Source organism: Thamnophis sirtalis, unplaced genomic scaffold (genome assembly GCF_051295495.1).
Source record: "Thamnophis sirtalis isolate CommonGarterSnake01/CBP01778 unplaced genomic scaffold, rThaSir2_p1.2 scaffold_13, whole genome shotgun sequence".
NCBI lineage: Eukaryota > Metazoa > Chordata > Lepidosauria > Squamata > Natricidae > Thamnophis > Thamnophis sirtalis.
This window is the reverse complement of record NW_028261393.1, coordinates 54,580,604-54,596,460: the sequence shown is the minus strand read 5'-3', so window position 1 is coordinate 54,596,460 and position 15,857 is coordinate 54,580,604. Positions and strand designations below refer to the sequence as shown.

At 50.5% G+C, this 15,857-nt stretch overlaps 1 protein-coding gene across 4 annotated transcripts in view; it reads left to right on the top strand.

Moving 5' to 3' along the window:
- The window catches only part of LRCH2 (leucine rich repeats and calponin homology domain containing 2), a 41,438-nt gene extending 31,972 nt beyond the window's left edge, over nucleotides 1-9,466 (top strand). For 2 of the 4 annotated variants that reach the window (XM_087728387.1, XM_087728389.1), the window contains 6 exons: nucleotides 1,548-1,598; nucleotides 2,944-3,001; nucleotides 4,605-4,714; nucleotides 4,964-5,101; nucleotides 5,298-5,375; nucleotides 7,033-9,466. In XM_087728387.1, the coding sequence (XP_087584513.1) occupies nucleotides 1,548-1,598; nucleotides 2,944-3,001; nucleotides 4,605-4,714; nucleotides 4,964-5,101; nucleotides 5,298-5,375; nucleotides 7,033-7,152 (555 nt within the window). In that variant the 3' untranslated portion in view covers nucleotides 7,153-9,466. The remainder of the gene's footprint in view (nucleotides 1-1,547; nucleotides 1,599-2,943; nucleotides 3,002-4,604; nucleotides 4,715-4,963; nucleotides 5,102-5,297; nucleotides 5,376-7,032) is intronic. The other 2 variants (XM_087728388.1, XM_087728390.1) reach the window with 1 other exon arrangement.
- The last annotated feature ends 6,391 nt before the right edge of the window (nucleotides 9,467-15,857 follow it).

Here is a 15,857-nt window from a genome sequence, read left to right as displayed (position 1 = left end):
ATGAAGGGCTTTATAAGTTACGACTAGCACCTTGAAGCGTATCCAGAGACCGATCGGTAACCAGTGCAGCTCGCGGAGGATAGGTGTAACGTGGGTGTACCGAGGTGCACCCACAATCGCTCGCGCGGCTGCGTTCTGGACGAGTTGAAGTCTCCGAATGCTCTTCAAGGGCTGCCCCATGTAGAGCGCATTGCAGTAGTATCTGCGAGAAAGATATTAGATATTATCTCCCAGAAATAATCTGGGAGAAATTTAGGAGGATTAGGGAGGAACTGATCTCACATTTTAAGCTACTTACCAGGTGAGCGGGTCTCAAACAGCTGTCCAGGGGCTGGGCCAGCAGAGTTTCTTAGCCAATGCTACGTCTGTAGGCTACGGTGGCAGAGAAGCAGAGGGGCTGATAAGTCCCTTTTTCTGATGAGCCAATGAAAAGCAGAATCTCCTTTTGGTCTTTAACCCAAGATGGAATCCCGTTTGCCCCAGAGGCGCCGATCCCTTTGCCGAGAGAGTAGGAGAGACGGTAAGAAAGAGGGGAGGGGAAAGAGAGGGGAAGAAGGAAGGAGAGGAGGAAGGAAGGAGGCGGAGAAGGGGGGTTGAGAAGATGGAAGGAGTAAAGCTGTTGCACTGGGTGGCAAGAAAGTGGCCCAAACTGTATTATATATATATGTTCTGACCCCCTCCTCCGTCCAGTAACGAATGCCGAGACAAGCTTAACCGGAATGTCACAGCACTTCATTAGCAAGAAACCAAAACCTCGGTGGCTGAAAGCCAAGCATAACAAACAGATAAGAACCTTGGCAGCAACTCAGACTTCGACAGATAACAGCTTCTCCAGCGTTAGGAATGACGTTGACTCCTGCAAAACCAGGCTCCTCCCAGTCTCTCTTTAAATACTATCCTGAGAGGAGCCTAATTACAATCACCTGGGTCCAATTATCTTTGGTAACTGCGTAGCTGCTCTCTATGTCGATCTGCCCAGCGTTGCCGGGCATCCAGGAACAACTCCCTTGGCTCCTCCCCACTGCTCCAATGCATGACGTCAGGATCACACTCCCTTGTCTCCTCCCCACTGGTCCAAGGCTCAGGCGCCTCCTGGGGGAGCCAACCAGCCTCTCTGCGCCCTGCTCGGAGTCGGAACCCTGTCCAGGGTCCTCCACATCCTCCAGAGCCGACTCAGAGGGCCCCTCGCTGTCGGAGTCTGGTGGTAACTCCAACGGCTCCTGCTGGGCCACAACATATATATATGTGTGTGTGTGTCTGTGTAAAAATGAGTGTAGAGACTAATGATGAATAGACAACTGTTAAATAGCAATTCTAAGAATGTATATTTATGAATGAATTTGAAAGGGGAAAATATAAAACTTTACACACACACACCCCAAAAAAGAGGCATCTCCAGGCATCTCCCTCTGTTTAGCTGTGTGTGTGTCTGTTTGGGGGAAACCCCTGTTTGTACCCCCACATGCATTACGCTATTGTCTGACCCAACTTTTCATTTTAAACATTTCATCTTACAAATTTCCACTTTTTTTGGTTTCGTTTTGTAGCAAGACAGTGATCATGCTAATGTGTCTCCACAGTCTCCCGTCTCATCCGAGGTACAAGTCTCTGTCTGTCTGTCTGTCTGTCTGTCTCTGTGTATATTTAATTAATTTAATTTATTAGATTTATAGGCCGCCCCATCCCGGACGACTCCGGGCGGCTTACACAGAACAAGAAAGAAAACAAACGAATAAAAATAAAAGATTTAAAAATTCTCCAACACGCATACGTTCTGATTGGGGCTGGACCCTACATAGTGAGGTCAACAGCCCCAGGCCTGCCAGAATAGCCAGGTCTTAACAGCTTTTCTGAAGGCCATGAGGGTGGGTGAGGTCTGGACCTCTGGGGGTAGCTGATTCCACAGGGTCGGAGCAGCCACAGAGAAGGCTCTCCTCCGGGGGCCCCGCCAGCCGACACTGTCCTTCTGACGGCGTCCTAAGGAGGCCCACCCTGTGGGATCTTATCGGCCGTTGGGAGTTATGTGGCGGTAGGCGGTCTCGCAAATACGCTGGTCCTGAGCCATGTATATGTTTTGTTAGTGTCCCAAAAGGGGATTTTAACCGCCACGTGCAGTTTTTGCTGTAGTTGGCGTGGCCTGCAGAACGGAAGCCCACTCCCAAGAGTGATCTGAAATATATTGTGCTACGTATGTTTGGAAGGAGAAGAAAAAGTTTCTGAATTCTTTCCATCGTTTTAAGATAACATGTTAGCAAAGGGCTTTTTTTGGGAGGTGGGGGGGTCTTTCTAGAGAATGTCTCCCCTCTTTCCTCGGGACTCTGTGCTCCTGGCATAGATGGAACTTTTTATAAGCACCGAGTGCCCCTTTCTCAGGAATTCCCCCCGCTGTGGCCAAAGGGCAGTGGGCACCAGTGGTGGGATTCAGCCAGTTCGCACCTGTTCGGGGAGAACCGGATGGTAAATTTCTAAGCAGTTCGGAGAACCGGTTGTTGGAAGAAATTTCCTTTTGTTTTTTTTCCACTTTACAGGGCTAATCCTGTAAGGAAGGCAGGAAGGAAACATTCTGGTGTTGTTTCTAGCCTAACCTTTATTGCCCTCCTTACAGAAGCTGCCTCTCCGCTTAACCCTTATTACCATTGTAACAACTAAGGCGAAGTGCCCGTTGACCTGAGTGACATTGACTTGGCCACACCCACATGATCACATGACCACTGAGCACCGCCTACCCAGATGGTCATTAGGGCAGAGAACTGGGTGGTAAATTATTTGAATCCCACCGTTGGTCGGCACCCAGGTTCTTTTTCTCCAGACTGGGGAATGGCAAAGCATCTTCTCTGCATAGAGGTTTTTCGGCTGAAGCCCCTGGGTTCTTGACGCTTGCATGCCGTGGGTTGCCCTCTGTGGCCATCTTAACAGCTCTGCTTCTCCTCCCTCCTTTTCAAGGATTATGACCGGGCAGACGGGAGTCCCCATGGCCCTTTTGGGTTGAAGCCCCGATCAGGTGAGGACTGTAATGAATCGGATTAGATCTGGAAAGGGGCCTTGGAGGTCTTGTAGTCCAACCCCTTGCTCAAGCAGGAGACCCTGTTCTGACCCCCTCCTCCGTCCAGTAACGAATGCCGAGACGAGCTTAACTAGAATGTACTTTAATAGCAAGACACCAAAACCTCGGTGGCTGAAAGCCAAGCAGAACAAACAGATAACCCTGGCAGCAATCCAGCCTGCCAAGTTAGGTACAAAAGTTCTCCAACTTTTAATCACTGCGTTGACTTCTGCAAAGAGGGCCGTGTGCACAAGTAGCCTTTTTATAGTCTGAAGAGGAGCCTAATGACCACCAGCTGAGCGCAATTACCTCCTGTAATTGTGTAATTGTTCCTGACGCCTAGTAGCTCTTCGATGGCGTGCATCCAGGAACAACTCACTACTGGCTTCCGGCTCACTCTCCCTTGTCTCCTCCCCACTGGTCCAAGGCTCAGGTGCCTCCTGGTGGCCAACCAGTCTCTCTGCGCCCTGCTCGGAGTCGGAACCCTGTCCAGGGTCCTCCACATCCTCCAGAGCCGACTCATAGGGCCCCTCGCTGTCGGAGTCTGGTGGCAGCTCCAACAGCTCCTGCTGGGCCACAACAGACCCTATACCATTTGAGACCAGTGGCTGTCCAGTCTCTTCTTAAAAACCTCCAGGGATGGACACCCTACAACCTCTGGAGGCAACTTCTGTCCCACTGATTAATTGTCCTCACTGTCAGGAAATTCCTCCTTAGTTCCAAGTTGCTTCTCTCCTTGGTTAGTTTCCATCCGTTGCTTCTTGTCCTGCCTTGCTTTGGAGAATAGATTGGGCTCCCCTCTTCTTTGTGTCAGCCCCCCAAGTACTGAAACACTGTTATCACGTCACCCCTGGTCCTTCTTTTCTCTGGACTAGCCAAATCCAAATCCTGCGGCCGTTCTCCAAGTCTTGGGGCGGGGGGACGGAGGGTGTGTTAGTTGGAGATTGCTTAGAATATTTCAGAGGTCGGAGGACAGAGAGGTTGAGTTTGGAAGAAAAGCAGGACGGTTGAGCGACAGGCAGGGCAGAGAGTACAAAGTAGAAGGCCAAGCAACTGCCTTGCCAACTGGGCCAGGACACTGTGGACTCAGTCCTTCGGTTCCAGAGACCCTGCTTTGCAACAACTGAACCCCCCCCCCCCAATGGAGACCCCCCCCCGGGATGCTGCAGGATTTTGGACGGCCATTCCTTGATCAAGGGGAGTTGGGCTAGTATGGATGGGTGGATGGCCTAAATCACATTTCTCTCCCATGCTGAACAAGAGCTGTTCATTGCAAGGCGAGGAGAAGGAGTTCATCCATTAGAACGCCTCGTTCGGTTCCTTGGCACAAATTCGGTGGGTTGTTTTCTTTTTTTTAATGCAACCTTCGTTTCTGACAGACACACCGCAACCCCCACCCCTCTTGTGTGACGAATGGTAGTCCCCAGAAGCAGTTTTAGTTTATGGGATTTGAGAGTTAGTGAAGCAACAGAGGGGGGAGGAGGCACCTCCACGCGGCATCGTCGGCGAGCCGTTTCTCTGGGGCCGCCTCGTTTTCAGTGGTCCTGCTTCCCTTTTTTAGCGTTCGGGCGTTCTCGTCAAGACTACAGCACTGTGGACCCCGGATTCACCATGAGGAGGAAAATGGAGCACCTGCGGGAAGAAAGGGAGCAGATTAAACAACTGCGCAGTGTAATTTTCCTTTCACGCGGGGCGGGACGACTCCCAACCGTGGCAATTTGTGGACTTCAATTCCTAGAATTCCCCAGTCAGCAACGGATTCCGGGAGTTGAAGTCCACGGGGGTCTTGAAAGTTCCCACGATTGGAGACTGCCCCCCCCCTTTCAATGGGACGGGCGTTGGGGCTGCCGGTGGCTCTCTTGGGGGAAGCTGCGCGAGAAGCTGGGCTTTGGACCTTGAGTGCGTCTCCTTCCCCCCTAGAACCTGGAGTCGCGGCTGAAGGTCAGCTTGCCCGAGGATATTGGAGCCGCTCTCATGGACGGGGTGGTCCTCTGCCACCTGGCCAACCACATCAGACCGCGCTCCGTGGCCAGCATTCACGTCCCGTCACCGGCTGTGGTGAGTTGAGCTGCGCGCATTGCCTCCCTAAGTCCTGGCGGGTTCCGCCTTTGCCTGCAGGAAATCTCTCTTAATCTTGGGATTAGGCAAAGGATCCTTTCCTCCTCCTCCTCCTCCTCCTCCTCCTCCTCCTCCTCCTCCTCGGTTGGATTGTTCCTCTTGACCCTCTGGCCTCTCTCTCTCTCTCTCTCAACAGCCTAAGCTCAGTATGGCAAAATGCCGAAGAAACGTTGAAAACTTCCTGGACGCTTGCAAAAAACTGGGCGTGGCGCAGGTAAATGGCTGAGGTGCTCAACGACGCCAGTCGCGGGGGGAGATTACTCCCTCATAACGGGCGGCCCTCGACTTAACGACCTCCCCGCATTTCTGTTGCCAAGCGAGGCGTACGTTAAGCGAGTTTCGCCCCCGTTTTACAACCTTCCTTGCCACAATTGTTAAGCGAACCGCTGCGGCGGTTACATTAGGGACACTGTCGTTAAATGAATCTGGCTCCCCCCCCCACCCCACCCCTGACTCGGCTTCTCGAAAAGTCGCGAAAAGGCGATCACGGGTACACTGTGACCGTCATCGATATGAGTCAGTGGACCCGGCGTCTGGATTTTGATCCTGTGACCACGGGAACGCTGCATCGGTCGTACGAGTGAAAGGTGGTCGTAAGTCACTTGTTTTTAGTCACCTGTTGAGTGGGCTGTTGTAAGTGGAGGACTAGCTGCGGGGTCTCTCTCGAAAGAGGAGGGTTTAGGCATCGGGGTACAGACCTGGGAGGCCTTTGTTCAGAAGAGGAGGGGGTGTTTGGGGGTGCTAGTTTGAGCCCCCGTCCCCACAGAGCAGTGTGCCTCATCCTCAGGCAGGGGAGTTCTGGGATTTGAAGTCCGCAGGTCTTAATTTACTTAACAATTACTTAAAAGTGGCCACAGTTGTGGAACTGTCCTGCTAGGCTAGGAAGGAAGGCGGCCCTTCTATTGATCTCGGGGAGAAAAACAGCGCGGCAATATTTGGGGGGGGGGGAAGCAGGGGATATTTTGAGTTCCTGTGGGGATGAGACCCCTTTGAGCTGCAGCCGTCCCCTGAAGGAAACTGGCCCTTCCCCATTCCTTCATCCATTGGGGGGGGGGGGTTCTGAAGAAGCACTCACACTTTAGCACAGGGGTCCTCAAACTACGGCCCGGGGGGTTGGATACAGCCCGCTGAAGCCATTAATCCAGCCCGCAAGGGACCCTAAGGCTGCCCCACCCACATCGCCCTCACCTACCAACTGCCCTCCCCTGTCCCCCACCTTCTGGAGGTCGAGGAGCCCAAAAACGGGGGTCGCTTTTGGCCTCCCCAGCCTCCAGAGAGAGGGAGAGAGCGAGCACCACGCCCACCCAATCACATGACCACTTAGCCACACCCACCCAGTCCGCCCCCCCCCCCAACGGACTGAGGGACTGTGAATTCCCCCTCCCCCTTTTTTCAAAAAGTTTGAGGACCCCTGTTTTAGCCGTTGGGACTGGCCGGAAGTGGCTTGTTGGGAACCGTGGGTGGGGCGTTTCCCCCCTTTAACCTGTCAATCTCCCGCTTTCCTTCCTCCACCTTCTCTCCTTCCTTCCTTCTGCTTCCCCCCCAGGACGGCATTGATGTAGGGATTGAGAAGCAGCCTGTGATTTTGCCCGGCGGGTGGTATGTGTGTGGGAGGGAGGGAGGTGTCTCTGTCCCGAAGGAAGTCCTGCCCTTTAGAGCAGGGCTGGGGAATTCTGGGAGTCGAAGTCCAGCAGGCTTAACATTGCCACGGTTGGAGACCCCTCCTGCTTTAGAGGCTGCCTTTACAGCCTTGGTTTTTGCCACACACACACACACACCCTTTAAAGGAAGCGCTTTTTTTAATCAGCTGGACACTCTGGGTTTATTCTGAAGAAGAATCTCACGCTGGGGGTCTCTCTTCCTTTTTCCAGGAAAGGCTCTGCTTGCCCCATCACATTTTGGAAGAGCGAGGACTGGTCAAGGTCGGACTCACGGTTCAGGCACTGCTGGAGATCCCTTCTTCCAAAGCGTCGCAGCTCTCCTGCCTGTAGCGGGGCTCCTGGGGAAGGAACTGGCCGCCGTGGCACCCGTGGGACCCTCCCAGGCCTTCCCGCTCCCGTCCAGGGGAAGAATCCGCCAAGCCATTCGCCCTCAGGGCTCTCCAGGGTCTCGAGAACCGGGCTGTCCCAATTCCCCGGGAGCGTAACAAAAACGAAATAATTCCTATTTTCTGTTTTTTAACCACGAGAGCCATAAGAGATTTCGAGGCCATCCAGATTCTCTTCCCAGGTAGGAGCCCCGTCCTGCCTTCGCCCCCTCAGCGGCCCGTCAAGCCTTCGTTGTTGTGTTGTTTTTTTTAACGGACTTTGTAAAAGGAGTATTTGACTTCGACCTCGCAGTTTTGACGAGGGAAGCCCGAGGCCGGAGCTTTTGAGGAATGCTTACTCTAGGGGAGCATCACCTGATGCAGCCTTTCATGGACCTTACGGAGCGAGGCAGCTTCCAAAAATGGCATTCGCGTTCAAAAGTTTTGACAGGTATCCTTTTCCACGTACGCTCGCAAAATAATCAGACGTCACTAGGGGCGTCGTAGAAAATCCGGACAAGCATCGTCAACGGAAACAGTTTGACCAGTTCTGAGAAGATTTGCATCCTTCATTTTTTTTTGCACTTCTTAACTGATGTACCCATTTCCAACACTTTAGTTGGGTGTATGTTGGCGACGACCGAATAGTTATACAATATAAAGGACAAATTGTGTGGGGGTTTATTTTTTTTCCCTTCAGTATTCTAGATTGGTGCCAAAATACTTTTCAGTTGTACTGTAGATTGTTAACCTGTGAAGTGCCTGTGTAATAACTCTTTTTCCTAGTCTTAAAACATTTTTGCAAGTTCCTTTACGTCTGAATAGATGCAATGCGTATTTTTAAATATTAGGGGTTTTTGGTTTTTTTTTGTAAGATAGGTCATGCGTGAAGTTTAAAGGACTAACATCTGAATATTGGATGTTCTTCAGTTTGCACTCTTTGAATTTATTAAGTTTGGTTGTTAGGGGGGAAGAAAATATGTAAATACGCTTTTTATTTATCATATTTAATTTGATACGTAATCATTTTTAATGTATTTGTTGGGTCGGTGGATGTTTCGAGAAATTATTTTCCTCCTCTGGGAGAAATAACGACTTGTAGGGTTTTTTTAACGGAGAATCCTACGGAAGAGTGTTAGTTCGAAACTTTTCAAGTAAAACTGCCAAAAAAAAAAGAGAGAGAGAGAGAGAGGGTTTTTTTAAAAAAAGAAAGAAATAATAATCTCAGGTTTATATCGTGATAGCCAGGAATTCATAGCCCGCTCCCAATTTCATTCAATCTTTCGTTGTCGTGGTGGTTGAATGAGGAATATGGTGAAGTAGAGGAAAGATGAATAATCTTGATCAGATATCTGCCCCCCCAAACCCCCACCCCCGCCAGCCCGTTTAAGGGTGGAACAATTTTGTGTTGTGGTCCCCACCCAACCCACTCCAGTGTTGTTGCCAAGTGTGTGTGTGTTTGTGTCTGTGTAAGAAGAAAGCAGATTCAACTGGGGGGGGAATGGGAAGGAAGAATTGGTGTGTGTGTTTGTGTGTGTGTAAGAAGAAAGCAGATTCAACTGGGGGGGAATGGGAAGGAAGAATTGGTGTGTGTGTAAGAAGAAAGCAGATTCAACTGGGGGGGAATGGGAAGGAAGAATTGGTGTGTGTGTGTTTGTGTGTGTGTAAGAAGAAAGCAGATTCAACTGGGGGGGAATGGGAAGGAAGAATTGGTGGGTGTGTTTGTGTGTGTGTAAGAAGAAAGCAGATTCAACTGGGGGGGAATGGGAAGGAAGAATTGGTGTGTGTGTGTGTGTGTGTGCATGACAACTTGGGAGATGTCATCTCTCATGGTCTCTTCCATTGCCACCTTTCAAGAGAGCAGCCAATGTTAACAAACAAGTTAACACACACACACACACACACACAACCCGTCTTCTTTCGGTATTGTTGTTCATTTGGGGAGCTGTTTTAGGCCCTGCCTGCTTGAGAGAGAGAGAGAGAGAGACCCCAAACCCTCCAAGTTCCATCCAGAGTCCTCCCTTCCTGTCCCTGCAGAGGTCGTCCCCCACACACTCCAGGGCCCACCAGCAGGAAGGGGGGAATCCTCCCCATGGCATTCGGAGAGGCCGAGAAATAAGCTTTGCCTTGCTCCGTTTTTTAACATCTGCATTTCCGTTGCTCCCCTTGGTAGCGATTTAAAGTTCAGGTTTTTTGCCCCTTTTCAAGACTCCCTTCAGTTGGATGGAATTCTCTTCTCTTGCTGGAACGATTTAAGAAATAAAATTCTTTGCACTTTTTCTTTGCCCAAAGTTGACGAACCGTGTTGCGGGATTGCGGAGACGGTCGCGCACAACGATCTCTTCCCCCCCACCTCCCAGCCCCGCGTGAAAAGTGCGTCTCGGCAACACTTTCCCCCCCAACGTTGCAAGGGGGGGTGGGTGGGAACCCCCTGATGAAATGGGGGACGTATTGAATCTAGGGAAGCTTTTAAAGAGAGGTTTTCTTTAAATTGAATTCTTATTTATTTCCATTTCGGCAGGGGGAGGAAAGGTCAGAAAAGACAGGACTCTTTATCTTCGGGTCGCTTTGGGAAAGAGATCGATTTGCCCGGGGGGGGGGGGGTGGCATTAGCCTCCTCTTCCCAATGAAGACAAATCTTAACCATTCTCGGTGTTTCTCAACCTTGGCCCACCTGAAGATGCATGGACTTCTGGGAGTTGAAGTCGATATATATAAAAAAGGGGGTGGGGGATGAAATAGGTCCAGAGCCGAGATGGCGCAGTGGTTAGAGTGCAGTACTGCAGGCTACTTCAGCTGACTGCAGTTCGGCGGTTCAAATCTCACTGGCTCAGAGTTGACTCAGCCTTCCATCCTTCCGAGGTGGGTAAAATGAGGACCCGGATTGTTGTTGGGGGCAATATGCTGACTCTGTAAACCGCTTAGAGAGGGCTGAAAGCCCTATGAAGCGGTATATAAGTCTAACTGCTATTGCTATTGCTAAGTCCCCGCATCTTCAGCTGGGCCAAGGTTGAGAAGCACTGGCTCTGACCCGATATATATATATATAAAAAGGGGGTTGGGGGATGAAATAGGTCAGTGCAGAAGACCTCAGCCCAATTTGAGACAAGGTGAGGAGGGGGTGTCAGTCCTAGGCATGCGTGCAGGTGGGTGGGCTTTGGAGAAGCAGGAAATCCCCCATTGCCTCGTTGGGGGCAAGGACTCCGGCAAATGCAAGAATGAAATCGGTTTTGGCTTTGCTTTTTTTGATCAGGTCGCCCCCCCTGTGCCAATTAGAGCCGAGGTGGCGCAGTGGTGAAATGCAGCACTGCAGGCTACTTCAGCTGACTGCAGTTCTGCAGTTCGGCTGTTCAAATCTCACCGGCTCAAAGGTTGACTCAGCCTTCCATCCTTCCGAGGTGGGTAAAATGAGGACCCGGATTGTTGTTGGGGGCAATATGCTGACTCTGTAAACCGCTTAGAGAGGGCTGAAAGCCCTATGAAGCGGTATATAAGTCCAACTGCTATTGCTAATTATTTCTGCCCTTGTGTTCTTCGATACGATGAGTGGCAGCTCTGTTGAAACTTGGGCTGGCCTTGCTGGAGGCAGGGAGGAGAGGCCTAGTTTTTGGGTTTTTCTTGGGGAAAGGCCACGCTGCTTGTTTCTGGGTTCTGCAACTTTTTAATCTTCAGCCTCAAATTTCTCTTCCTGCAGTCGGTCCTTGCTCCCCACCACAGAACTTGGCAAGGGCTCTTGGCTGTCTTTTACGCCAGAGCCTGGGAGACCCTGAAAAGGGGGCAGCAGAGAGATTGGTGGGTTAAGAGTGGAGGTCTTCTCATATCTCCACCTCCAGAGCTTCCACCGCTGAAAAGCAAGTGTGGTTGGGAGACTTTTAAAGACCTTGGGGACTCCAATTCCCATGCTGGCTGAGGAACTCTGGGAGTTGAAGCCCCCCCCAGTCTTAAAAAGTTGCCAAGACCGGAGGCCCCCGTCCTGAGGAGTGCCATGTTGTGGGATGATGGGCTCTGCAACGATGGGAAGTGGCCCTAAGCGGGCATCAGGTTGAGTCCTTCTCAAGGGCGGGTGGGAAAAGATCTTTTAACATCTGCATTTTCGTTGCTCCGCCCAAGAGCCAGAGGTGTTTGTGTAAGGCTCCTTCTCGACTTTTGCGAAATGTCCTTTGTTTTGGGGAGGGGGTTTGTTGACTTTTGGAATTCTTGAAGTCTCCTTCCTCTCTTTGTTCTGCATTAAAATACAATTGGGAGCTCGTGTTAGATTAAAATGCATGAAATGATTTGTTTATATTTAGATCAGCCTTCCCCAGTTGATTGTTCTCTGCCTTGATTGGCCTTCATTTGCCCTAGCCTTCAACCAGTATGCAGGCATTGCTTCAGCTGGAGAAATTTGGCCTTTTGGCGCTATTTATTGGTTCTGTTACTGGTTGTTTTAGATCAGCGTTTTCTTAACCTTGTCAACTTGAAGATGTCTGGACTTCAATTCCCAGAATGCCCCAGCCAGCGAATGCTGGCTGGGGCATTCTGGGAGTTGAAGTCCAGACATCTTCCAAGTTGACAAGGTTGAGAAAACACTGTTTTAGATGTTTTCTTAAGGCTGCGGATGCTCAGATAAGTTTAATTCCTTTGAAATGAAAAGATCTTCAGAATAAAAGATAGGGGAAAATAGAATTAAATGACATGTTCTCCCTCACTCCACCTTCTCTGAGCATTGGGTAAATAAAGTTTGTGTGTGTGTGTGTGTGTGCATTCCATGTATTCATCCCCCTTTATTTTGTTTTTACATGAATCTGATTTTCCTGCCCCCCGTCCCTTTATCCATTTTCTCTTCTCACTATCTGGCTTCCGTTCCGATTCTCGTGCGGCGAATATATGCCTAGGATGTCCGGGAGTTTCTAAGTCATATATAGTTAAATGCAATAAATAAATAATCGGCTCTCAAAATGGGTTGATTGCAACTGAGACACTGCCCTCCACCACGTCCCCGTCCACGTCACGCGGGCTTCATTCTCGGACCGCGACAGCTCCGTCCATCTCTGGAATTTCGGCGGTAATGCGAGCCCAACCCGTGGCGCCAGAGACGTCCCCCCCGCCAGCCCAAGCCGTGTGCGATGCTCAGTTGTGGCGGAATTAAGCAGAGATGTGCAAACTGTCGAATCATCTGTGGACCAAAAAAAAAAGGGTCCATGCGATGAGTTTTGTGTTTGTGTCTTTTTTAAAAAACAAACAGACTATTGTTCTCCATTCCTTTTGTGTATCTCTTTAATTCCTGATCCGAGCCAAGTTTCACAGTTGCTCTTTTTATTATATAGGCATCAATGCAAATCAGTTTGGAAGGAATTGGGAGCTCGGCTTTTTTTTTTCCTTTGGTGTCTGTTTTCTGTTTGACATTCCTGCTTTTTTTTTTCCTGTCCTCACCGGGGGAGAGGGGGGGGGCTCTTGTTACACAACTCTTTCGATGCTTTTTTTTTGGCTGGATTTTCTTCTCGCAGGAGCTTCCGACGTTTTTTTTTGTTTCCTTTTGTACAATAGTTTTCTATTGAAATCTGCATGGATTAAAAACCTAATGTACATACTCTGTGTATAAAATGAAAAAACAAAAAAAGCCTTTCGTAATTCTCCCCCCCGGCGTTGCGTGTTCTTGTGGCTTTGGGTTTCCCTGTTTTGTCTGGAGGGTCGCAGCCAAAGCTGTGGGTGGGTGACACAAGGGTGGGCGGGGAGGGGAAGGGGGACGGGGTCCGCCCAGAAGCAATTTTCCAATTTCCAATTTTAATAGATTTGTATGCCGCCCAATCCCGAAGGAACTCCGGGCGGCTTACATTAAAAACAGTTTAAAAGTATTTAAAAAGTTTAAAAATACAAGACAGGAACGAATTAAAAGAAGGACACAACATACACTCGATATTAAGAGCCGAGGTGGCGCAGTGGTTAGGGTGCGGTACTGCAGGCCACTTTAGCTGACTGTGATCTGCAGTTCAGCGGTTCAAATCTCACCGGCTCAAGGTCGACTCAGCCTTCCATCCTTCCGAGGTGGGTGAAATGAGGACCCGGACTGTGGGGGCGATATGCTGACTCTGTAAACCGCTTAGAGAGGGCTGAAAGCCCTATGAAGCGGTATATAAGTCTAATAAATAAATAAATATTAATGGGGCTGAAGGTCAATCAAGATCAACAGCCCCAGGCCTGCCGGAACAGCCAGGTCTTAACAGACTTACGGAAGGCCGAGAGAGTGGGGAGGGTCCGGATCTCAGGGGTTAGATCATTCCAAAGGGCCGGGGCACCTACAGAGAAGGCTCTCCCCCGAGGAGCCGCCAGACGACACTGCGTAGTCGACGGTACTCAGAGAAGGCCCGCCCTGTGCAATCTTATTGGGCGCTAGCAAGGCTCTTTAGCCATTTTAGGGGTGTCTTTCTAGCTGATCCAATCCGCCTTTTTAAGGGTTCCTTAGATTCGGCCTCCCTGAGTGTCTCAACCCTGGGGATCCCCCCCCCCTCGCTAGTTGTTGCTGTTCTGTTTTGTTTGACAACCTTGTGAAAGAGAAGCTAGTAGGAGGAAGCACAGCTACAGCAAGGAACCATTTTAGCTGTTGCTACTGTTTAATGATGTTCCTACCCATCTGCCTTTGCCGAAAACGCTTAGCCTGTCCCTTCCCCGGACGACAGAGAAGGCAAAGGATGCCCATTTCTTTTCTCCCTGCCTACTTTCACCAAGGGCTGAACGTTTGGAGCTGCAGCCATCAATCGAGATAGAGCTGGAAGGAACCTTGGAGGTCTTCTAGTCCATCCCCCTGCTCAAGCAGGCCACCTACACGATTTGAGACCAGTGGGCCGTCCAGTCTCTTCTTAAAAACCTCCAGTGATGGGAGCACCCATAACTTCTGATGGCAACTTCTGTTCCCCTGGTTAATAGCTCTCAATTGTTGGGAAGTTTCTCCTCCATTCCAAGTTGCTTCTCCTTTGCTGAGTTGCTATCCATTGTTTCTTGCCTTGTACTTTTGGGGGAAAAAAAGTTGACCCCTTCTTTGTAGCAGCCCCTCAAATACTGGACTACACCACTATCATGTCATATTACGGTGGAGGGAGCCCTCCCCAGCCAAGGAAACCAAAGGGGAGGAGAAGAGCCGTGTAGAGTTCAGGAGAAGACTTCTACCAATAACATTCTTGGTCCCTCTCTCTGCTGTCAGAAAGCCGAGGGAATAGCAATAGCAGTTAGACTTATATACCGCTTCATAGGGCTTTCAGCCCTCTCTAAGCGGTTTACAGAGTCAGCATAACGCCCCCACAGTCTGGGTCCTCATTTCACCCACCTCGGAAGGATGGAAGGCTGAGTCAACCTTGAGCCGGTGAGATTAGAACCGCTGAACTGCAGATAGCAGTCAGCTGAAGTGGCCTGCAGTACAGCACTTTAACCACTGCGCCACCTCGGCTCTTTCCTCGGAAGGCTTGGGAAGCCCCCTTCACCAGCCTCCTTGGGGAGGGAAGGTTTCACGCGCTGCCTGACTCCTGGCGGCAGAAATTCACCCCACCCCACCCCGAGAATGCTTAGGGGCCAGCTTGAGGTCCAGGGTGGGAGGGAGGGACATAGATGTTTTGCTGTAGACCGCAAAGGGATGGAGAAATGATTTTCTGGAGAGAAGCTGGGGAAGTTCTGGATTCTGGGAATATCTTTCCAAAATGAACTTGATATCCCTCTCGGATGTTTTGCCAAAGGGGTGAAGAGTTGGTTGGCTGAGATCTGGGGCCCCTGATCTTCCAGGCAGGAGGGTCCCTGATGGCAAAGGGGACCTTCCTCTTTTCATCCCAATCTGGAGATTAGCCCTCGCGCAGGTGCCACAAGCTGTGCACACATGCGCAGTTGGCCGGTTGCTTTAAAAACCAGTATAGAACGCGGGCGGGTGGTTGGGCCCAATAAGCCCCCGTATCGGTACGCTGTCAGCTGCTCCTGGCTACTACTGGTACACCCGTACCGGCCAGAACCCACCACTGTCTCCCTCCCTCCAGTCTCGTTCAAATGTTCCAAGTGGAGGTCATCCCCACGTCCTGCGCTAAAGAATTCCAGAAGGCAGCCAGATACGGTGTGAATGAAGGTCCCGAATCTCGGCTGCCTTGCAGGGTCTCCCCAGTTCTGATAGTTTCGGGAGAGAGCTAAGAAACGTCTTCTCTTTTTGCTCCCCATGCCGCCCCTGTGTAATTCCATAAGCCTTCATTACGTTCTACTAACTGGTCTTCGAAAATGAAAAGTGGAAGTGCCCCCCCTCCCCACGCACATCAATGTAACTGTCATCGTTAACAATTCCCCCCTCTTTCCCCTTCTTCCTGCCTTGTGAGATCACGCCGCATGTCTTCATGGGTGCTACAATGAGGTATGCAAAAGATTTTATTTTGGGGGGGAGGTCAGTGACCTGTGGGTGGAGCACCTTTCCTGAGGTGAGCCCATCCTCCAGAACAGGGGTCTCCAACCTTGGCAACGTGAAACCTGGCGGACTTCAACTCCCAGAATTCCCCAGCCAGCATTCCAGTGCTTGTAGCACAAAGTATTTCTCCAGCAGGGATGCAATATTGGCAGGTTGGCCACTTCCCAACTATCATCTGTCCAGCTGTGGCAAACTGTGGGGCGGGGAGATCTTTCACTACCCTCCATGACCAAGATGAAGACTTAAGTTGCCAAGAAGATGCA